Source organism: Anneissia japonica, unplaced genomic scaffold, assembly GCF_011630105.1.
Source record: "Anneissia japonica isolate Jap-2015-1 unplaced genomic scaffold, ASM1163010v1 scaffold287932_len317664_cov166, whole genome shotgun sequence".
NCBI classification, from domain to species: domain Eukaryota; kingdom Metazoa; phylum Echinodermata; class Crinoidea; order Comatulida; family Comatulidae; genus Anneissia; species Anneissia japonica.
The window spans coordinates 156,015-181,102 of NW_022735649.1; the positions used below are offsets into that span (position 1 = coordinate 156,015).

Consider the following 25,088-nt stretch of genomic DNA (forward strand, 5'->3'; position numbering starts at 1 on the left):
ACAAAGTTGGTGTTGAGCCTATAATGGGAAACAATCTCCCATTCTTTTCTACTATATGTTAACTATAGTTGTATGTGTGCAGAGGGGAATTATGGACAGAACTACACAACTTGGCAACCTGATATAAAATTATCATTCATTGCTTGAACTATAAATAAATAATCAATCTCTGTTCATGTAGGCTTAAGCTACATTTACACTAGACATGATTACAACACAACAATGACACAGTACAGATGCACGCGGTGTTGAAGAATACAACCTACACTGTTAAAAGAAAAAAAGTAACTCCGAAAGGAGACAGACATTTTTAAAAGTTAAGAATTAAGTATTAACTTTTTTACAGGTTCAAATTCGATTGTTGTAATACTGAGGTTTAAAAACCATCATCTGCCAAGACCTGGCTGGTACACTGTTTACAATTGTTTTTATTGAAAATATTTTAAAATAAAGATTACCAAGTACAAAAACATGTACAACAGAGATAAAGAATAAATTTAAACAGATTCTAACACATTATTACATTTTCCCATGGAACCTGGACAAATAAAGTCACAAAATATCAAAATGTTTGTAGTAGAATTTAATCTACAAGAAGGAACAACATAGTTATCAGTTTATCGATAAGTAGTAGTTTATAATTTCATTAAAATTCTTTTGGATGATATATGGAAAGCAAAAAAAAAAAAAAAAAAAAGAATTATCTAAATTATTAAAAATTCAGTGTTTTAGACACACTGTATTCATTTTTAATTATTTCAAATTATTAACTTGTATTAACATTGTTGAGGTTTCGGGGAACATATGTCCCATAGAACCGAAAGGTCCACTGATTAATCTCAGATAAGATAGTATCTGAGATAATACATACTCCAGGTATCGAAATGCACGCCATTGTGTCGGGATTCAATATTTCAACATTAATTATGTCATCATCAGGAATGAAAAATCGTCCATATTTGCAAGCTTATATGAACAAGTACCAAAAGTGTTTAACCAATCAAAACATTACCTCTAGTAGGTGACATAGCTATGAATAATCTAAAGATCAAAGCATTCTTACCCTACTGATCAAAGCTACCTACAAAAACAAAGAAAGCTCCTTTGAAGCTTTCAGCCCATTGTTAAGCAATGGAGCCTATATATAGCAAATGCTTCTTTAAACAGTAGTATAGACCAATTTTTCGAACTGTCAATAATGTTAGTATTAGAAAATATTAAACCTAATTTATTACTTACATTACAAGCTACATTATCATTTTCAAGTATACCTTGTAAACCTAAAACATATTGGAATGTCTCACAATTTTGTATGATCATCTCACATAGTATACATAGGAACAAAGCAAATTTTCCATCTGTATCATAATAATATTATGGAGATTTCGCATACTTACTTTTTTGGTTTTGCTGTTGTTGGGGGCGTTGGTAAAAGGGCTGGTGCGACCCGGTTACGTGTGCCAGATTTCTCTCGTTTGAATGCAGATAATTTACTGTGGTCAATTGAACTCTTCCGACTACTCTTTACAGTCTGTGGTCTTGAAGTCTTCAAAGAGGAGAATAATAATTTGTATAATGCTGACTAATAATAATCTATTTAATAAATGCACATTTTAGCAATAGAAACAATTCTAAAATAATTAAAATAGAGAAAGCATTGAATGCGAAAATAAATAGAATTTGGTTTGGATGCAAGGTACAACAGGCAGCTGCTAGCCAACTTTTCTATATTTTATTTCATTATTTGTAGCGAACAAGACAAGAACCAGTCAGTCGTTGTAAAAGCGTGTTTTGGAGATGAGAGTGTCAAAACTTTCGAAATCTATTTTATTACACTAAGCTAAACTTTATATACATTGTGATATGCTGTTATTTTCCCCATTTTCAATGTTAAAACAACATTTTTTTACAATTTGGTGATGGTCTCTGCCAGAGAAATGTCTGAGATCTAAAGGCTGATTTCTCAAATACTATACTTCAAACAGCTGTATTTTTCAACTTGTAACTTATATGAAATGCCAGATTTAAATGATTCTATTACCATTATATAACTTTAATTTTACAGTTTAATCTTGTATTAATAACTAAAATCCATTTTTGCAAGGAGTGACTCATTTGGCTGTCTTTGCCACATTTATTGTCACCTTTTTTTTAATAATCCTAATCCTAATTTCTTTTGAAATATAATTTTAATAGAGAGGTCTCCCAAGCGTATGAATACGTCAACGAACGTGGTTACATCGTTAGATTTTTAGACAGTAGCTAATTTATCACAACATAGATGAGATTCATTTTACATGAATCATCAATTAAATTCAGCTCGTATATTTATTTTCAAGAATTCTTTAGCACGAATAACAATAATGAAGGCAACATATTCATATATTTATTAAATATTAATATGTTATTACATTGACTATGGCGAGTTATACCTTGTTAGAAACATAAAAGTTATAGATTTATACTCTAAACAAATATTATTTCTCAGTTCTTTGATATTTGGATTCTGGTGACCACAAAAAATTAAGTTTTTTTTTATAATGTCGTGGGGAATATTTAATTTCTGTCATGATGTTGAGTTCATTTATACAAAGGGTAACAAAGTGTACTTCAAAGGCTACCAGGTTGTGTGAATGTTGTTGATGGGTAATAGCATAACAGACAATGCCCAAATCTCAATGGTTGCCTGAGAAAGTATTGCAATACCTTAGATTTGATTACAGATAAAACATCTTGAATTGGTACAAATATTCCATGGTTTCGATGACACCAGAAGTAACGTTTACCATTGTGTATCCCATCATGATGTCCATCTAAAAATAAAAATAAATAATTCTTGTAATCATCAAAAATATCAGAGCACTATCTTTTCAGAGGGATGGGGGTTTGCTTTATGCCAGGTTTTGAAACCCCAACTCGAGCTCTACTCTACATACAGTACACTGTGAAGAGGCTTATATATGCTTCAGCAGCTTAGCTCAGTCGGCTAAACTATGTGGTAGCTAACGTGTGTGGGCTGAAGCGTGGAGATTTTCAGGTCCCAGAAAAAATTCATAAAATAGATCTGGTGTGAATTTTCAATACATAGGCCTAGCTATCCCCTGCCATTGAGCGTCGACAAGCTGACGGTGGCTGGGCCTAGCATGTACCGACAGTGTGCAACGTGGTCTACCGCGGCTAGAGCCTAGCTGAATTTACCTTTGATAAAAACCAGATTATTTCAATCGCTGTCATTCTTCCACTTAACAAAATATTATTTTAATTCTTATTAAAACATCTGTATTATTTATGGCCTATTCTATCGAATTCTTTCTTATCGCCGAATTGTGTTGTTTACATGCACTTCGTGATCATCTAGCATTCAGGATGTCAATAAGTTGTTGACCCCAGCACTTTTGTTGTGTCATACTAAACATGTGCGCTCAATCTGAAGACACTTGCGTTGGTAGTTCGTTGTTCTGGTTTGGTTTATTACATTAATATAGTGATTATTATAGCAGAAATGGAAAAAAGATCAAACTGTTAAAAAATAAATATAACAAACTTGATTTTATTTAGAAAAATATATACAGTATTATCACTTTGTGAAATGTGCGCAATCAGACTTTTTTTTACGGTTTTAATTGGTCGATGATGACATCATCAGGAGGAAAGCCCATTCGTAAAATCGACATTCGTAAAATGGACGTTTTACTGTACATTTTTCGGAGAAGAGTAGGGGATTGTCTCCATGTGTACTACCCAAACACCACCAGAAGGACACCACTGGAAATAAGTCTGCTTCAGACTTTTAGTGGGTTATCCTTGGTGTTTACACCGAATAAATCTATCCATCCTGCTTTAGGCACAAATTAAAGCCTCTGCCTTCATAATGAGCATTTCCACTAAGCCCCGCCTATGGGCTTAGCAGCAGCACACGTTCTGTCTTAGAGGGTGGTTCTCATCAGTTGTGCTTACACTACACCTTTAATACATGACTATTCTATAGCTTTCAATTTTTATGTAATTCCGTAATTATATTATGCAAATTTTTAGTCAACTAAATTTTACTGTTTTCCATCTTTGTACTTACGTGGCTCATCTAACTGAAGACCAAGGTATGTTGTACTTTTTGTATTGCTGTTCCCATGATTTAATGGTCCAATATATCGTATATGACCTATGCGACCTCCTCGGATGACAACTCGGTCATTTAACTGAACTGGTACACTACATAAAATGTAAAATACAAAATAAATTTTTACACAATTTATAATTTTTTTAAAATATAGGAATGTTTTGCATACCTGATGTGTTATCACTCTGAATGATCAGTACGTTCCCAAAGACTTGCAAAAAAATCTCACAAGTGATTCGGTTAAGAATCGAACCCAGGACCTCTATCCTGGTGTCTTAACTACTAGACCACCAAGCTTGTGCTTAGTGGTTGGTGTTGAATCCAATCCAGTATTGTTTTGTTTGTTTCAATATAAATAAAATCAATGGTAATTTCTTGGTTCTACATTTATCGATACCAAATACACCAATCTACATTTACCACAATTTACTCTAAAAAAAAAAAAAAAAAAAACAAAACAGAATTGTCCATCCAGGTACACCATATGTAAGAGCCTTCATCCTTGTTTCACATTTCTGCTATTGTTTTATTGAGAATTACAACAATAATATATTTAAACAATAAATGTATTAACACAATACAGCACATAAAGATAATCAATTAAAATAATAAAATTACAATTAACTGAAACAGTTTTACCTTCCTCTGTGCATCAATGTTTAGAAATATGTTTTTGGAATACAATACTGTAAAACCTCGAACAGAAGCCCTAAAAAGAAGCCCATCTCAAATTGAAGCCCACTCTTTAGTTTGTAAATGTAGCCTCGAAAACAAGCCCATCGAAAGTTTGCAAAAAAAAAAAAAGAAGCCCAGGGCTTCTATTTGAGGTTTTATGGTAGTTTAATAATCAATCAAAATAATAAATTCACCTGTGACCATGGCAATGATTGGAGTGATGTTCTAGCGCGCTTATTTCAGTCATACTTGAACTACAGTCTTCTTGTTTGTCAATTCTTTCCTCCTCTTTATATCCTGTACATTTTGTACAACAGCAATTGGAAGAATGGCTAGAGCCCCTGAAACAAACATTTAATTACAATAAAAACTTTCTTAAAATACATGGTCTGAAAAAAAATGGATGACAACATGAATTGAAACATTGATTGTTGGACATAATTATAAATAATGAATTTTTATATTCTTTTCTGGTATGTTTATAAAAGCATAGACATATCTACTTTTTAGATCACAAATTGGAGGAAAAGAAGCCTATCATACATAATTATGAATTTCAATGTTTCATCGTAATTCTTTCTCAGACTTCCAAGATTATGAACAAAATTTAGATAAGGTGATAAGAGAGAACAAATTTTGGATAAGATTTAAATATTGCTCTTTTTAACATTTTTTTTTTTCACCACCTTGAATCTTTTATTAAATTTTAAAATTAAAAGATTATTTTTATTAAACTTTAGTTACAAATGTCAAGGATATGACAAAAGCAGCAAACTTAATCACTTTCCAAAGAGGCAATCCCTTTGAAAACATACACACGCAATGTTCTACATTTACTCATTATGAGGCCTAGGAAATGGACTAGTTTTGTTCATTGAGAAAAAATCCTGTTATTGTGACCAGTAATTGAACCAAAAACCTAAGAATAATCATTCAAGGATTAATTCAAAATTTGTATTACAGGCAGTTGTGTAAAATTTAAAAAAAAAAAAAAAAAAAAAAAAAAAATATATATATATATATATATATATATTAAAGATTGGCAAGCATAAAAAATCTCCACTCGTAATACTATTTTTCGCAGTTATTGGTACACTGTGTCTACCTACATTAATTACGTAAAGTGTACTTTTGTCAACTAATGATATGGCATGGTTGACAAGGTCGATGAAATTCAAATCATTTTGCAGTCAACAGGTGCACACAAGATATAATCACAACAAGTCAGACGTTGGCCACAACTGCAGTGTTGTTACGCATGTTCTCTCATGCGACGGTCCTAAGCCCCTAGGTGGCCCCTACCCATAGGGACCTTTCTTGATCCAGCACCATGACCCAAAAGAGCTTTGTTGATACATAAGAGCATAATAGCATAATATGTCTCTGACATTAACATATTATATCCAGTGGCCGCGAATTTTAGAGGCCCCTACATTTTATAATTTTTAGTGGAGGGGAAGATAAAAAAAATTATATTCAAATTTTAGGTCTGTGAGTGCCATTCCCACCATCTAGGTGCCATAATAAAAAAAAAATGTTTTTCTTACCTCAGTCCCAACCATGGTGGGGCTGAGGTGGTATAGACTCTCCATCTGTGAATTTACCTCCCTGGCGGGGCCCCCTCTATTTTACATTCCTGGATCCGCTACTGATATCTTATCATTTATGCTGTCGTTAAAATCACTTAGAATACAATGACAAATATGATTAAAAAATGAGCACATCTAAAATCCCACAATGGAATTGGCGACTGGGACACAAAATGGGCCCCCCGCCAAGCGTTAACCTACTGCATATCTAAATTGCAACAGATAAAACAAAACTGCATGTTCACACTAAACTCATGGCCTAAACGTACATGGTTGTCTGCCTCACCAACACCACGCTTGATTGGCTGTTCGGCTGAATATGAGGGAGACAAACCGATGAAGAATCTGAACCGAAAGATGTACTTGTCTCATCAATAATGTCCATCTCACAAGCCACCTCACTCTGCTGTGGTAATCACAAAAAAATTTAGATGTTATATAGTCAATACACATACTATTGACAAATTTAATAACAATGTACCAATAGAGCATACATTTGTATACCTTGGTAGCTGAAACATTTGGCAACGTTATCGGAAATTACGAAAGACAACGAAGGCAGTGATGTTCTTTTTTGCATGCTTTATTTTATGAGAAATACGAAAGCTATATGAGAAATTTAGGTATAACATGGCTATAATAGAAATCTAAACAAATTTTAAATAGATAATTTTGCTCTTTTTAGCCAATGATTAGTCCATGATATTACCAACTATGACTGGTTCAGTCAATCAAATGGAAGAAATCTGAAATACAATAGTCTATGATGATCTGACTTGTACCCCTAAATGTTAAAAACAAAAAATGAATTATTATAAATACATTACTCAAACCTGACAAAGAATTTAACAATGTTTAACATTCAATGATGTAATACAGAACTAATCGCTTTCCTTAGCCTGTAATTGATTGCCTTGTAGCACACATATTTCGTTGGTTTATCTCTGGCTATAAACAATTATAACAAAGCAAAGGTCATCACTTTCTTGTAAAATATTCCATACTGCCCGTGAACCTTTTGTCACCTTTTTGCCAAGCACACAATGTCTTAAAAAGGCCAGGATCTATTGAATTCATACTAAGTAATTTTAATAGATAATTTGTGACCAAAGCTCACAAACAGGCTGTAAACTCGTCCTCAAGCCAAAATGAGTTTTTGTTATAATGGCATAGAACATATCATTTACTTTAAAATGACAGTTAAATAAACTCAATCGGGTGTCTGGAAGCAAAGTTATGACCGTTTGAACAATTGTCATCTTCTCAACTTTCTTAAATCAAGTTTTGAGAAAAATGCTTTTATTTTTGGCAAATTCCTATTCATTTTCAATAACTCCCATTTGGAAAATGGCTAAATTTTGCCTTTTACAGTTTGAATTTTAAACTCAAACTTCAGGAATAGTAAGATTAATAATTATACTTTATTTATTACACAAAAACCCAATTCACACGAAATTCATATTTTATGGCATGTTCTGGCTATTGAGGCTTGTTTCTCAATACAGTGCTGTGCGAGTTTACAGCCTGTTTGCGAGCTTAGGTCACATTTGGTTAATATTAAAAAGGAACTTAATAAAGATAACATACTTTTGATGCGTTGAGTTCTTTCGCCGGACTCGCTTGTAACTGTGACCTGAGTTTAATTATTTCTTTTCTTGCAGATTCTAGATCAGCCTCCAATCTACTTTGTATTCTATATTCTGTAAAATTACAAAAACAAAATGAGATTTAAACAAAAATTGAATGTTTAGTTTTCAGCACATCCAACCGATATTTCCTTTGTGTTGTCCCAGGTCTTTCATGAGTTAGATGAGTTTTGCGAAGTGGGGGCAGCCTCAAAAACTTGTATAAGCAGGTAGAAATCTACCAGAAACTACCCTATCTCCTGCAAATTCATTACTAATGTATTATCAACTGTTTCTAGAGATGTTTATCAATACACGCAGCAAAATCAAAGATGTGTTAATTAAGAAAGCTCATTATAACCAGATCTCTTGGAAACTAGGTTCTTCCAAACTGGGTACCCTGTTGTATTCCAATTGGGAAAATGGTGTTCAGGATATAGTTCTTGATCTATAAATCATGGGTGTATGCAAAGGGAGGGGCCCAGGAAGGTGGTACGATCCCCCCTACTCAAAAATTTTCAAAGGTCCACATTTTTTCCAAAGACATTTTTTTAGGGCCTTTTCACATTGACATAAATGAAAAAGCATTGATGAGGTAGCAGCAATGAGTCCTAAGAATTTGCCAATCGCGTGACATAATCCATCTCAATTCCAGCAATTCTGAAACTGAGCCTGCCATCCGCTTTAATCTGGTGGCGCTGTAATCGATTTTCCTGTCTCCCACCAGCAACTGATACAGTGTTTGCCGGGGCAACACATGCTGTTTGCGCGTTCCGCCTTTGCTAGACCTACAGATGGTGAAAGGCAAAGCAGGCCCGGACATCACAAACAGTTCAACTACTCCAGCAACTATTGCCAGTCAGCTGATTGCTTCCGTTTAAACTTAAGGTAGGCTACCTTCCAGCTCAATAGGCTACAGCAATTTTCAGATTCATCTCTGACTTAAAAGGGTTTCAGATTTCATGTTTTATTGTCTCACTTTTGTGTAAAATGAATGATCTTGATTGCATTTCTTGATTTTAATGCATTTTGTACTATTTTTTTTTCAATTGTATTAAAATCACATCTTGCTATTTCATTGTGAAAAGGTCCAAAAAATTATGATCACAACCCACCCAGAATAAACCCGGGATACACCCCTGTAGATACCAATAAAATGAGTATTTACCTGACTGGAATGTTTCTCTTTGAACAGGATGTGGTTCAACGACTGTCACAGAATCACTAGAATCCTCACTAGAATCATCAGCATTAACATCACCTTCCAATAAACGGGTGTCATTAGTCACATGATTTGTCTGTTTTTTTTCCACAAAAAAAAAAAAAAAATATGTTGATATCACATATATTATTATCATGTAATATAGAATCTCGGCTGTGTTTTCCGCAGACTCTTACGATTTCTCTGATAAATTATCAGAAACTGTTTCCCAAAGCAAAAAAATAACTAAATAACTGCTTTCCGATAATTTATCAGGTAATAAGTGGTGCGGAAATTACAGTCTACAGTATGTTAAAATCACCTAAAAATAGTACTATTATGTTATAAAAACGTAACCACTGTGCATAGACCCGTTGCATCAAATTATTCTCCTTTTATAACTGTCTACTCAAAGCATCGTATAGTATTTTCACAAATTATTGGGGGATACATTTTATGTTTATAATTATACAGGTTATGTAGGAAAAATTGTCAAGTAGATGTGTGACATAACTAATCATAAACATCTATGGACGTAGACGTCACATAAATATCTATCAATAAAGCAGGAGAAACAAGCATGAGCATGCAAGAGGACAGGCAAATGGATACCTCTTGCAACATTTTTTCCTTTCCACCCCAAACACACCCCTTTCCCGTCACTCAGTAAAAGGCTTACCTTCTTCTTTGCTGTAACCTCTGCTGTGTTGATGGGCATTGAATGTACCTCTGCCCTGATTACATGCTGATGGTCACCTAGGATATCTGTATTGGAACCTTCTACCTGCCAAGAGTCCTCCTTGGACTGAACTGATGACGGACTCTGCTCAAGTGTTTGTGATAGGTGCACAGATGAAGCATAAGTAGATGGGGACGGGCTGCATTTTGTAGATGGGGGACTGCATCTTAAACACAGGGAACATTGATCCTAAAATTAAAAAAAAAAAAAAAAAATTAAAACAATATTATATCATCATATTTATTAATTTTTGATTGGTCTGATGGTTTTGTAGAACTGTCCAATGGAACTTCAAATCTTTCTGCCCCTCTTCATTAAGTCTACCAGCCAAGTTGGTTTGGAGAGCTACTGACTCTCCAACACTTTCCTGTCATCTCTATACTTGTAAGAGAAATGCGGTTGAATGAATGATGACCTGGCATTGTGTTATAAGACAGAAATGAGCAATCTTGCTTTATCGTGAGGTTGTAGTGCCATTGTGCTGGCTATATTTATATACATACGAAATATGATGAAACATTGCCTATTCTATAGAACACAGGTGGACAAAGTACAGCCCGCAGGATACATGCGGCCCGACAGCCATTTTCTTGCGGCCCACGAAAATGAATTAAAAACCCTATGTGTGCGGCCCGCCAAGCAACATTCACTAGAAAACAACTTTTTTTTTACGGCCCGACACCGATCATAATGTAAAAAAACTAAGAATAAAGTGGTGTAAAAGCAGTGCTTGGAGGTTTTTGGAAGCTCACTGGAAACATTAAAGTTTGGGTGAGGCCCTTTTCAATCGAAAATTCACTCTGGCCCTCCGACCAATTTTTATGCCCAATCCTGCTATAGAAGAATGAAAATAAAGTGTAACGAGGCCTACGACTGCAGTCGTGAATTAAAAGTTATGAAAAAAACACTATATCAGGAGTAGACACACATTCTGCTAGGAACCTATTTTTATTTTATTGTAGGCAGTTGGTTCTACATCCATTTGGTCGGAATATAAATATGTCAATTCCATCTGCTGCTAACCAACTCTAATACAAAATTATAAAGGGGAATGGAATCATTTTTGAAAATATTATTACCGTAACATATCACTGTTAGATATATACACTTGCCAATTACAGATGGGACTAGGTGATACAACTCGGTAAAGTGGTCCCCCTTTCCACCCAAAAAAATACTGTAAATTTCTGTTGATTATTGTAGTTTGCTATAATGCTAATAAAAAATGGTAAAACACTGTTCCTGAGCTGAGATCACTATAGTTAGTCTAAAGATCTAAACTAATTCCTCCATGGTTAATTACTGTGGACTCTTTATAACAAATCAAATCAAAGTCCATGTACTTATCTTGCGATCTAAATGTAAAGTGTTTGAGCGCCGCTGAAATTCAAGCATGCGCCATAAAAATCTGTTTTATCCAATAAATAATTTTCCAATCGGGGCTCATATTTAAACCTTATATAATTTTCCAATCGGGGCTCATATTTAAACATTATATAATATATATAATATTATCACATCAGTTGTGTAATTGTTAATTGATTCCATGTGGGTATAGTTTTATTTAAACTGAAATCACAATCTGTATTCTTGTATTAGATAAACTCCAATAAGCTGCAATCAACACAGCATGAAGTAATAAATTTGTTTATACCCCTTCACACTGAACTAGTTCGAAGAACGTTCCTGCCCATTCTGAAAATTTCATGAAACGGGATGAGGACGGGTTCAAACGTGCAATTTTGGCTTTTACTGCAACACAACACAGTTTTAAGTCAGTCCATTACGATTGCAGACGGTTTGTACAACGTTCGCACAACATTTAAAACGGGAAGACGTTACACTCAATGTCATTTGTAGTCCGTTCTTAACAAGTTCCAATATGTCCTCAACCCGTTGAACCCCGTTCATAGATGTTTCTACATGGGTCACACTACGACATGTCCGTTCAAACCAGTTCATGCTCAGTCTTGCCCGTTTGCACTGCGTTCTCAGGCAGTCTTTAACACGTTCAGAACGGGGACCTGGGTCATGTTCCAGTCCGATCTGCTGTAATACGACCCTTATATAGCCCATTCTCACTTGGATTCAGTACTTGCGATAATAAACATGCAAAGGAAACAGAAGAGGCAAAGGAGAGGAACCTCAAAGAAATACATTGATGATTTTCCTGCTGATGACGATGCTGGCCCATATACTCCTGCTGCTGATAAAGACAAAGAGGAAGAAGCTCTAAAAAATGAGACACAGTGAACATCATCACCTCATTCTGAAAATGATGAAGCAGAATCACAGATTCAACAGGGCAAGAAAAAAAGATCAAAAACACTGACACACCATGGTAAAATAATATAACAATAACAATTCAGCCAGAGTTGATTCAGAGTTGATTTCCAAATGAGGAGAGCATCATTGATCTGCACTATTTATAACAAAAACTTTGCTGATTCAACTGCAAACGGGGTGGACATAGTTAAAATGTAGTAGAAACGAGTAGATCTGACTAAAAACGGATTGAACATACTGACAATGTAATAGAAACAAGTAGATCTGACTAAAAACGGACTGAACATACTGACAATGTAGTAGAAAGGAGTAGATCTGAATAATTTTAGTAGATCTGAATAAAAGCTGAGCAAGAACATTTTAGAACTGAATAGCAACGTATCACAAACGTATAAACTGGTTAACATGGCTTAAGAAAGACGTAATGGAATGTAGTTAGGTCTGTCTGAGAACGGGAAGGACGGGGTGGAACGTAACAGCATCTCTGTTGGATCGTACTCCTATTTTCCCCTGTTCGCACAACGTTCAGCTCGTTTTTGACTCGTTAGTTCCATGTTCGCAGTACGGCAATTCCGTATTCAGTATGGCAATCTCGTTTGCAACCTTACTCAGTTCTATTTTTGAACGGGTAGAATGCGATCAAATTTTAAACATGGTTGACGTTCTGGACCACCATTCCCGTCCTTGCCCGTTCATACCGTTCGTACTAAGGTTGTATTCAGTCTCTGCTACGTCCATTCTGTTCATATCCCGCTCGTCCCTGTTCCACCCTGTTCTCCAGAACGTAGTGCGAACTAGTTCAGTGTGAAGGGGGTATTAGCTACTTACAATTACTATTTTTGGATAGAGGGAGCCCTCAAGAAAATCTGCTCTTTTTATACACCATAGGATTGAAAGGCAAGCATCCTTTAATTAACATGCTACAGTTTAATATGAATATTTACCAAAAAACAGTTATAAAAGTGTGACAATCAGGGCCATAGCATTGTCACTGGGGCTTTGGGTGTGTAAAAATGGACCAATTTGGTGAAAGGGAGAACTGTTATGATCAAAGTTTAGGTGGGGATTTTGAAATCATTATGTTTAGCCTTGTAATCCATAAAAAGTATTTTCTAATATCAATTGTCATACTAGAAAATAACTACAGTAATTTTGAGTACATCCTCAATGTCTCAATATTGCAAACGTTTTCCGATTTTATTTATTTGGTGGGAAGGGTGGGGTTGCTTTGCACGCATCACATCCTCCCAAAAGATAATGACCAATTATAGCATTTTAAGTTTGCTTTCAACATCAGTTGAAACTAATCTACTCTATAACCTCAATAATTTGTCACACATTAAAAACTAAACAGTTTTTCTAGACAGCCTAATAGAGATGAGACATTTTGACATAAAAAAATGATTAATGTTGAGGTATGTAAAATATAGCTTTCTGTTATTTATCAGATCTAAACATTGGTTTAGGGTTCTACTCATTGGTGTCAAGTGGTATAAAAATAGTTTGGTTACACATCCATCATGAACTTTCTGTTGTCATAAATTTTCCTTGATCTATGAACTTTGTATCACCTTACTGTATAAATTAATATTTTGGTGAAATTCTAGATATATGGTATGTTAGTAAAATATTAGTCAATAAGGTGATTTATTTCAGAAAGATCTGATGTGTAGGATACAATATACAAATTCTGATCAACATTTACTGTAATTCTGTAGAAAAATATAAGCTTAAATAAGAACGTTATAATAATGTTACATTTTGGTGTTACTTTGTAGCACCATATGTACTATACAGTACATACTTTATTAAACCTAATTTCACAACGTCATAATGTTTAAACGTTCCTACACAGTTGTTTGACCAGTACTTTAAGATATACCGAACCACAACATTCGCGGACAGTACATACTTTATTAAACCTAATTTCACAACGTCATAATGTTTAAATGTTCCTACACAGTTGTTTGACCAGTACTTTAAGATATACCGAACCACAACATTCGCGGACGTCATAACGTTTGGTGTTTGCTAGGTCCTCATTGCCATTGAGGTCTTCCAGGCATACAAATTGTCTATACGAATTCTAACCCAAGGCTATATCTAACATTACCTAAAGCAGTACACACAAGATAAACTTTTCTAACACACATGTACAGTACCGTATACGTATTATGCTGCTTATGTTTTATGCCTTCCAGAAGTTGATGCGTTACTGTAGTGCAAGCATATGTAAGTAAAAAGGTGTATATAGTATTGGGAATACCCTATAGTTAGAGGGTCTTACAGATTCTCACTTCAATAAAAGCAAAAAAATTGGTTTGAATCAGTGTTAGAACCAGCACCTCATATCAGACACGCTAATATCCCCAATTCCCACTAATCAGCCACAGAGCAAAAAACAAAATATTAGTTTGGGCATGCTTACCAGGCCCGTAGCCAGGTTCTTCCAAGGGGAGGGGGTTCACTGGGTGTGGGGTCCAGGGGCCTCGATTTAGTGTTTTATGGGTCTAAACAATGCAATAAAAAGAGTTATGTTTGACAATGGTCGGTCTGCTGCAAAACATTCTGTCTGAGTCTGGGTGGGTCTACAGTGAAATAGTTGGGTTGGAAAACTCAAATTTTTTTAAATTTTTTTTTTGGGGGGGGGGGAGAGAGGTTTACTAGAAAAGAGGGGAGTTCGCTAGAAATGGGGAGGTTTTCCCGAACCAAAAAAACCCCCCTGGCTATGGGCCTGCTTACAGTATTCCGAACAGGTCAAAAAATAGGCTCCCTGTCGGAACATGTGCCCACTTGACATGTTCTTTTTGTTTTTTTAAACTCATCCATGCTTTACTTTTTATTTTAGTTAACCTTTTTAGGACAGGTCTTTTAGCAGTAGCAGATTTCTTGGATGTCTTTAGCTCATGATAAAGTTCTATCACAGTGCCGTCAACGAGTAAACACATCATTTTGATGATATGACTACCAGTATATAAAATATCAAAAAAGTATGTTTGTACTGTAAACTTGTTTTAGCACACGGGAAGGAACCTTAAAAAAAAGGTCTGGCAGCTGTCAACGTGTTAAACAAACTGATCTTTATTGAAACTTTGCACATTTTGCAATGAATGAAAAGTTAACATACAGGGCACAATATTTTTTTTTTTATTCTGAGCTCTATGAGGATGCCTACAGTAACCAGGTTCTATACCTAGAAGAACCAAAGGCGAAAAGACATTTTTCCCCTGGGACAAAATTAAACAAGTACATTTTGATGTAACCATCAACAAAAGAAACAATTCTTTTACAGACACATCTCCCAATTACGAATGATCATTTTTAACTCCAAAAACACTCAAAAATATATTATATATTATATTATTTTTATATAAAAGTCTTCAGAAATAATAAAAATGCTACATCAGCTAAGAAAGAAAAGCTTCAAACTAAAGTGACAAACTAAGTTTAAAGGAAGAAATATCAATCATTTTCAGCTGAGATATATCAAATTTGGCTGTGCATGTTGTTAGGCATACTGTACAGTAAATCTCACTTTTTGATCTGATCATTGGGGGCACTATTCGCATGGATTCGCGATCTTTATGAAAAGAATAACAACACATCAAAATTTAACAATATAAAATTCTACATTCCAATTTTCATTTTTGCAATGCTATGGAATTGTTGCGCAAAACTTTGTACAGTACTAAAAATGAAATAACAAACAGTTTGATGTGGATTTATTGTCGGTTCGCCCTGGTATTATGACATATCTATAAGTTCAGCAACATAAAATCTACTAAGTTTAAGGGTTAAATACCAGTTGCCAAGGCAACATGCATTCCATCATGTTCACTTGAACTCCAATTTTATTGTTCTCCTATGCATGGATGATGGAAGACTCAACTAATTAAAGTTTGACATGGAATAATGACGAATTAATTGATTTTGGACCATACATTTCTTTGCAATTACAGTAACAATTTAAAATTCAATAAAACATGAAGGTGGGCATTTAAATATTAGTTGAAGAAGGATTATGGTATTTGATTGCAGTAAAATTGTTTGAATTTGTTATATACAGTACTAAAATGAAAGTTTTGTACAGTAACAATGGCATATTCAGGGGGAAGAGGGGCTAGCCAGCCTGGGACCCCCTAAATTTTTCAAAATTGTAAATTGGAGAAAAAAAGAAAATTACATTCAAATTTAATGTCTACAAGTGCCATTTCCGGCCATCTAGAGGTGACATAATCGTAAATTTTCTTTCTTGGTATAGTATATTCAAATTCTGGATCCGCCAATGAGTAAACTATGGAGACAAATTTCACTAAGCAAAGGTGGAGCACAGTTTTCATACACTAAGTTCACAAAAAAAGCTTTAAAAGATGTGTAAAGAAGTATTGTTCAAGAAAAAAAAATTTAATTTTAACTTACTCATTTTCAAATAAAATTTATCATATAAAAATTAGTGAACTAATATTCAAAATATGTTTACTCCGATTTTTATCATTACCTGGTATGAAAAAAATCAGGGTAAACATGTAAACATAATGGCCTAAATATCAATTTTATGATTTTTGTGATATTTTTATACAGTACATTTTCTAGCTCCAAAAGACAATGGCCTAGATTATTATTTCATTTCATTTCATTTCATTAATTTCGCCAGATATAAATATATAAATATACAAATATAAAATTTCAAAAATAGAATTGTTGCCATGTGGCAGGATTGCCCAAAAGTAGAAGATCTACTGTCGAGGGGCTCTCCTCATGACAACAAAAATACAATGTTGCAATTCTATATACATAATTAAAAAAAAAAAAAAATATATTATAAACATTAAAATGCAGTACGGTATAAGAAAACATAATATAATTACAAAAAGATTAAAATTGTTTATCAAAAAGATTAAGATTGTTTATCAAAAAGAAAAGTTTGGCCAAGACACCTCTGCGGCTTTATAGCAATATAAAAAATTAAAAAGCCTCCCTCCCTCATCACTTTTCCAGCTATAGATACAATGGTGATAAACTAATATCTTTTAATATAGGGTCTTAAAATTACATTAAGAAGAACAAACATTAATCACACACAACACATAAATTTGCAAAAAGATTACTAGTACATTAAATTTTAATGTAAGTTAATACAAATTGTAAAAAAGTACAAACTTTAAAAGTTATATAAAAATACAATTGCAAAAAGTCATTTATTTAATACAAATATGTAGGCCTACTGTAAATTATCAAATTGTTAAAAATATTGGATTGGTAAAATTATTATTTAGTTATTAATAGTCTAACTCTCCAAATGTGTTTATTAACTGTAGTTTTCCAGTTTTTATTGTTAATAATGATATTAATTTTCCATGGAATTTTTTAACTTTGTTGAATAGAAAATAATATTTCCAAATTTCAGTAGATACAGTATGAACATATCTTGGTTTTCTATCCTGGTATTACGAAATCAGTTGTAAAGTTCAGCAACATAAAAACAGCTGTTCGCCTACTAATAAATCATCTTAAAGAAATGTACAAATCCAACATCCTTTGTGAATTGGGACGATGACTAATTCATTTTCGGTCTCCTGGTTGTTAACATAGGGTCTACATATTAATAGACTTGTTTAAAATATACAAAATTGCTATTTCTCTTGAGGCATTTTCTCAATTTTCATACATTTTCCTAGACAATAGTTAAAGTCTCTGTAGTACATTTTTAGGGGTTTTTTTTTTTCTAAAAAGGAAAGTAGACTTTTGAGTGGGTGGATTCAGTTTATAATTATGATAGATTGGCTTGGAATGCAATAAGAGAAACAATCCATCATAAGGAACATCAGACGAATGATAATAAGTCATGACCTCAACTGTAGGTAACTATCTAGGGTACCCATTTAAATTGAATGGTAAAATCCTAGATTTAAATCCATGCTTCAGAGGGAAAAAATTGTATGTTATGCAACTGATTTTTTTCTATTGACATAAAAAGGGTATTCGATGAAAAACTTGGGAACATACAAATTTTTGAATATTTAAAAACTGGGGAAAAGGTAAAAAAAAGGTTGGTTGTGTTTGTTTCACCTTAAGTTTTTATTCAAAAATCTGTATCTCATAAACCATTCCCGTTCCCAAATTTTTTGCTCTGTCAGAAAAGTCAATTCTACGACATATTAAACAAATTTTTCCTCCAATGGCCGTTCCAAGCAAAACAACGTAATAGGGAGCCTCGCAAAATAAAGCAACGTGTATACAAGTGGACCACGCGATGCGATTAAAGGCGGTTTACTCCCATAGTTGGCCACGTGTTGGGATTATTTTCCTGGGCTATTCCACTTCGTAGTGGGGAATTGATAACAGACTTAGTGTAAAAACCCAATTAACACAAACAAAAACGTCTTGTATAAAAATAAACCCTATTGGAAGTAACGCAAGCTCACGTTACATTTCTGAGAATTACATTAATAATTTATCGAGATTATTGTCACCGTTACGATCAAAACCAACAGACAGCAGAAATATAAAACTAGGAGAGGCCTAGGACATAGATATTATACCTCCATGGATAGATAAATATAAACCCTATTGGAAGTAACGCAGGTTCACGTTATATTTCTGAGAATTACATTAATAATTTATCGAGATTATCGTCACCGTTACGATCAAAACCAACAGACAGCAGAGATATAAAACTAGGAGAGGCCTAGGACATAGATATTATACCTCCATGGATAGGCCTAGGCTTTGGCTTACTCAGAAAAATTACAGAGTAAAATTAAAAATCGAAAACAGGCAATTTTTATGAATTTTTGTTAGGCCTAATTATATCTTTTTTACAGTTAGTCTTTAAAATTATCATTTCTTATATCGTTTTAGTATTAAGATTATTAAATAAAACTGTCTAGGACGATAGACAGATATCTGTCTACAGTAGGCCTACATTCGATCATGAACGTAGATAGGGTACAAAAAAAAAATATTGAACTTCATATTAGTACCTTTATCTGATATAAATGTGAGCAGTTGTCCTAGGCCTATATGTTATCTATTGATTAATCTTGAACTTTGGTGGAACAGTATATCCATTGTATGTGACGAGAAACTTTTCAAAAAAAGCAAAAACAATTTTCTCCAGCTAGCAGTTACATGCACTGCTATCACCCCTTTCTACTGATGAAACAAATGTTTTGATGCGGCAAAAACCTAGGCTCTATTCTATTTCAATGTAGATTAATCTCAAAGTTTAGGGTAAAAGAATATATTTATTATATATGATTATCAGGCTCTTTAAAAAAGGTATTGTATTGTATACTGTAAAATATTGTTTTATCCGTGTTTTCTCTAGATTGCTGTTCAACGTATTGCTTTCACCCCTTTTCAAACAGCGAAGCACATGTTTTGTTGCTTCGTTGATTAACCATGGACTCTACCATTCCATATGGTTATTAATTTTATAATAATTTTTCAAAATAATTAAATTTAAAATGTATAATCATTAAATCGTTTTTAAATGTTTGAATGTACCAAATGACTATGTTATTTTACTACAGGGATTTTAATTTTATTTATAAAACGTACTGGTAACGTATAAAAGTAGTTTTCAATTGTTGAAAGTGTACTGCATCGCCGGCTGGAAGTTTAGGGCCTGTGGTTTTGACATACTCTATGTTCTATCAAAGTAAAAGTTAGACGCTTGACTCTGGTCCTGTACTCAATGGGCTATGGGATATTTACTGAATTACGATCTCTTAACGTATTATCATTATTTCATTCTTTAAATTGCTTTTTCTATCCATTGATTTATTGTCTATAATTTGTTCCGATACAATAGTTGGGAATAACCTTGCCTTTAAAATATATTATGGTAGGCCTATATCAAAAATAAGTGTACAATAGGCCTACTATTTGTAGTCCTATTCATAATAAAGTACAGTGACCGCCAATAAATACTCAACATATACAAGCGACTGTTGTACACACACACAGTAGATCTTGATCACTAATTAGGCCTATGTTCATGTAATAACCTGTTTACGCTATATTAACTTTAATTTATGTTCTACTGAATGAGCTGTTCTTGTTTGATTTTTAATTTCTGTTTGTCACTTCCTTGTTGTCTTTATTGTAATTAATTTATTTGTATCGTACCAAATCGATTTTCAAATATATATAACAAATATAAAATATAATTGAAAATGAGACTTAAAGAAAATAATAAATACAAGATTTAATTGCACACAAAAATTCAGAGACTGATATTTTCTTAGTTTGTTCTATGCTTTTCCATGGTAACGTTGAGTCGTTATCACTGGGCGCCGTACAAAGGTACGGCTATGCATAACTCGGCCCGCAGCAAGATCAATGACCCTTAATAGTCAATTTCCATAGCAGCAGAACCCGTGGGACTGTTCCTATAAATAGTTCTAGAAGAAGCAGGTACTGGCATTAAATTGCGTTTATCCTGTCACTAGGAATTTATTCCTCCATGCTCATGGCAACAACATGAGTTTGGCCTGGTTATAACACTGGGCGGCGTACAAAGGGTTTGAGCTATGCATAACGTGGCCGGCAGCAAGATCAATGAAACATACTGTACACTTTGATTCAGTCTGTATTTCCATAGCAGCAGAGCATGGGAATGTTCCTATGAATAGTTCTAGAAAAAGCAATATACTGGCATTAAATTGCGTTTATCCCGTCAATATTCATGGCAAAAACATGAGTTTGGCCTGATTATAATACAGTATAAAAGTGTATAGGAAATTTCAGTGGGTTTCGAGTCTTGGTATTCGACATTTCGGTTTTAATTTTACAGAAATGACAGGATATAGTATTAAAATTAATTCATAATAATGAATGAAACTTATGACAAAACATAGAAAAGAGACTTGACATAAATTACAGTACTGTACATCAAAATCACGAGATAAACCGACGCAAACAAGTAAAACAAAAACGTCAGAAAACGAACCCTAATTTGCAAAATGGAATCGTCCAACATTTTTTATCAGTATCTTGAACCACTCGTCGGCAACGCGAAGAGATTATAATCCCCAACCACGCGTTGTAGATGGGTATACGCGTTGCTTTATTTTGCGAGGCTCCCTTACCAAAAATATAAAAGCAATTACCGTATTGTCTCTAATAAATCCCCCCTTCTAATAAATGCCCCCTCTGAGTTTTTTTCATTTTGCAATAAATGCACAATCAATTAACATGGGTATCCATTCCATAAAAAGGTTGACAAACAAGGAGTAATGCTATGTGCTGCTTTCTTTGATATGAAATGAAATAAATACTACTCAAAAAAGCTTACACGTCTGATATTTACTTTCTTCACGATCACTAGGCCTAGGCCTATTTTGTGTTTCTCTCATGGTATTTCGTTAGCCTTGTAAAAACAGGGTAAGCTGCAAACTGACGGCAAACGACGGGTAATCGTGTATTGTTAATGTGTCGCGTTTTCGACGCTGATTTGATTCAAGGTGTCTGGTCAATGAAGTCCATACCGTAGTGAGAATGTTTTTTCCAAGTTGAGGGCGTAAAAAAATGTTTGTCTAAACATGGCCGTTTCATCTTCAAGTTCTGCTACAGAAATATACCAGTATACATATAAAATTGAGAGTGCTGTTAGAGGATTCCATGTGTACCAAGAAACCTGGATTCCAAAAATCGGAGAGATTCTATCAACAGGTCATGAGGCCAACAATGTTTTTGACAAGCACGCGATTGCTGTTGTGAAAGGAGAAGCACCGCGCTGCATCGTCGGACATTTACCCCAAGAGAACTCGAAGATATTTCATTTCTTTTTGAAACACAAGGGAATATTGATGTTCAAATAACCAGCAACAAACGAAGGAACAGCAAAATAGCAGGAGGTCTGGAGATACCCTGCACATTAACTTGTTCCTCTACAAATAAAGAACTTATTGACCGTTTAAAGCAGCTTGTTTAGGTAATTTTTGATTTTACAATTCACCTCTAATAAATGCCCCCCTTTGAAAAAACGCAACGCCCCCGGGGCGTTTATTAGAGACAATAGGGTACGTTGTTTCTTCATGGGACAGCAAAGTGTTTTGAACAGTTCGTTTTACAAAGTAAAAAACAATGCACAAGCCTGACAAAAAAAAAATGTTATTCTGCAAGATTACCCTACAAAATAACATGCTCAGACCTGCCAAGCCTATCTAAAATCCCCTACAGATAGTCTCGTTACCTGAGTCATGGTGGGGAATATTACCCACATTATGCATGAAAACTCTTGATGACAAGAAATAGCAGTCAGATCATCCATAACAGTGTTGGAATTTCATACAGGAAGTTTGGTTGGGTTGGTCTGCATATCTTTTTCGTACTGGTAATAATAGATGGTATAGGGAGGATACGATTTTTAAGAATATTACTGTATAAAATATAACACACTGCCAAAATTATTAGGATATAAAAACAATACTTACTGATGTGATTTTCTGTAAGTTTGTCTCATCAGATTCAACAGAGGGCGGTGTTGGACTGGTGGATCTACTCGTTCTAATGCTGGCCCTTGAGTTGTGTAAACTTCGCAGATGCTCAATTTCGCGTCTCTGCTTCTCAACTGTCTGCTCTAATCTGGAAGTGGAAATGTAAAACATTGATGTTGGAAAAGAATCACTATTTTCATTCTTATAAAATTATCAATTAGAATTAGCAAACATCATCAATTAGAATTAGCAAGGCGATAGTCTCATTTTAAAACACTGTTTCGCAAACATGTTTCTCACAAATATTATTTCGAATAAAAATAAAATTTTATTTTTGGCCAATTTGAACACGAAAAAATGGAAATTTCACAAAAAATTAAAGGTTTTATTATAACCTTACCTGACTGATACTGATAACACCAGATAATGTATATTTCTTCCTAATTACATAAATGTAAAGCATTTAACCACCCCATAATAAAATTTTATTTTCTGGATGTTTTTGGCAAAACCATTTGCTATATTAATAAAACTAAATTTAATTTTTAATTTTTTTCCGCCCTCCTCTCACGGTCTTTAAACAAATAAGTTCGCAAAACAAGATATAAAAAAGTCTCCCCAAAAAACTGGCATAATTACTACTTGGATAGTCTTCATGTAGTTTTGGAGTGCAGCTGTTTGGCCAATATTGTCTAAGCACACTATCAAATTTTGTTTGATTAAAAAATGTTGTACAGTATGCCCATATATATTCATGATGAGCCTGTATATGGTCATGATGTGATGTCATAATGACCATATTTAGACATGTCACATGTTTTTGTCAAAAAAAAATTAATAGCTTGGACCGACTTTATATGAACAAAGTGGCACTCAAAAATATTAATGAAAGACAAACACTTGGAAGTAGAGGTATTATTTGTTCACTATATTTTCTATGCTGTATTTATTTACATTTTTAAAAATATGATTGGATCTAATATTAAAAATATTCAGCAATACTAACCTTAAATCGTTAACTTGTGTATTTTTATAGTAATATTCAAGGTATAAATTTATATTGTGCAAGAATTATAAAATGCATAGTACAAAATGATAAACAAAAATAAATAAAACTACTAAACAACAATCTTATGAATTTAAAAGCAGATTTTCAAAAAAAAAATAAATAAAAATAACAATATTATACTTTTCCTTATATAAGCCCCTCCCAATGTATACAGTAAACTTTCAGAGATAATTTCAAGGGCCACTCAGCTAAACCCATCAGTAACTTTAAAGGCTTATAAATATTCTAGTCTCAATGTGTAAGGCCTGGCTGTATTTTACAATCTGTTGCTCGTTATTTCTAAAATTTAATGATCAAGGTGGGCTTATACCAGAGAAACTAAAGTACAACAATTATTTGTATGAAGTACCATGTTTTAATAGTAATGATTATTAAACTTTGTTTTTTAATGCAATTATACAGTAGTATAAAAAGCAACTAGTAAACAATGTGTACCTTTGTTATAAAATAATTAATAAATCAAATTATCTTGTATCACGTATCTTCATGAAACTATTTAGATTGATGTTGCTGACAAAATAATGAGAAAAATACAATTACAGTGTATTTGTTTACAATATGGATACATTGTATTTGATTTAAGGTGTTCTTATCCAGTCCTACAGTACTTAATAAACCTCTATACTATTGCAGTAATTACTTTGCAACAGCAAACAAGTACATAATTGTATGATGCCAAACTCAATTAAACTTGGTTGGTGCCGTCCAATTCAAATTGTTTTGCAATGCCAACAAAAACCACCCAGAACGTTTTACCAGTCACAACAAGCAACAAAGAAATGCCTCAAACCAATATATTTTCATCATTATACTTACTTACTTATTTATATAAAATAAAAATAATATATGAAAGAACATTTATTATATGTAATATAAATATTATTATTATTATTATATAATTTCTTGTTTGTATAACAAGTTTGATGAGAATATGAACAGTGCCAACATAAGTACTTGCCAAGCAGGGGCCTAAGCTGATTGATAGCGGGGGTGGGGGGGTCTGAAAATATTTTATAGGAATAGTAAGATCAAATGAGCCATGTTTAATAGGATACTTAAGCCTCTCCTGCTGCATACCCTATGTCCCAGTCCCCTCCCCCCTACCCAACTCCACTGTCACTGCCACTGAGCATGAAACTTTGAAGAATGTGATACAATAATAATAATGGGCATTATAGTGTATACCATTTTAGTCCCAGCTGTGTTAAATGAATATAAATCATTGGATCAGTTCAGTCACTGACATGACTTAATAAGCCTACGACAAGGCTTTACTAAATGTGAAATTGATGAATGCAACAACTTATACTGCTAACACAGGCTGGCTTAATACCCACCACAC

At 33.7% G+C, this 25,088-nt stretch overlaps 1 protein-coding gene across 3 annotated transcripts in view; it reads right to left on the reverse strand.

The window, feature by feature from the left end:
* The window catches only part of LOC117116663 (centrosome-associated protein 350-like), a 54,920-nt gene that overhangs the window by 4,828 nt on the left and 25,004 nt on the right, over window positions 1–25,088 (reverse strand). For 2 of the 3 annotated variants that reach the window (XM_033260743.1, XM_033260745.1), the window contains exons 3-11: window positions 22,675–22,825; window positions 9,887–10,135; window positions 9,175–9,304; window positions 7,969–8,081; window positions 6,651–6,787; window positions 4,987–5,133; window positions 4,073–4,209; window positions 2,707–2,813; window positions 1,398–1,546 (exon numbers count right to left, since the gene is read on the reverse strand). In XM_033260743.1, coding sequence (XP_033116634.1) covers window positions 1,398–1,546; window positions 2,707–2,813; window positions 4,073–4,209; window positions 4,987–5,133; window positions 6,651–6,787; window positions 7,969–8,081; window positions 9,175–9,304; window positions 9,887–10,135; window positions 22,675–22,825 — 1,320 coding nt within the window. The remainder of the gene's footprint in view (window positions 1–1,397; window positions 1,547–2,706; window positions 2,814–4,072; window positions 4,210–4,986; window positions 5,134–6,650; window positions 6,788–7,968; window positions 8,082–9,174; window positions 9,305–9,886; window positions 10,136–22,674; window positions 22,826–25,088) is intronic. The other variant, XM_033260744.1, reaches the window with a different exon arrangement.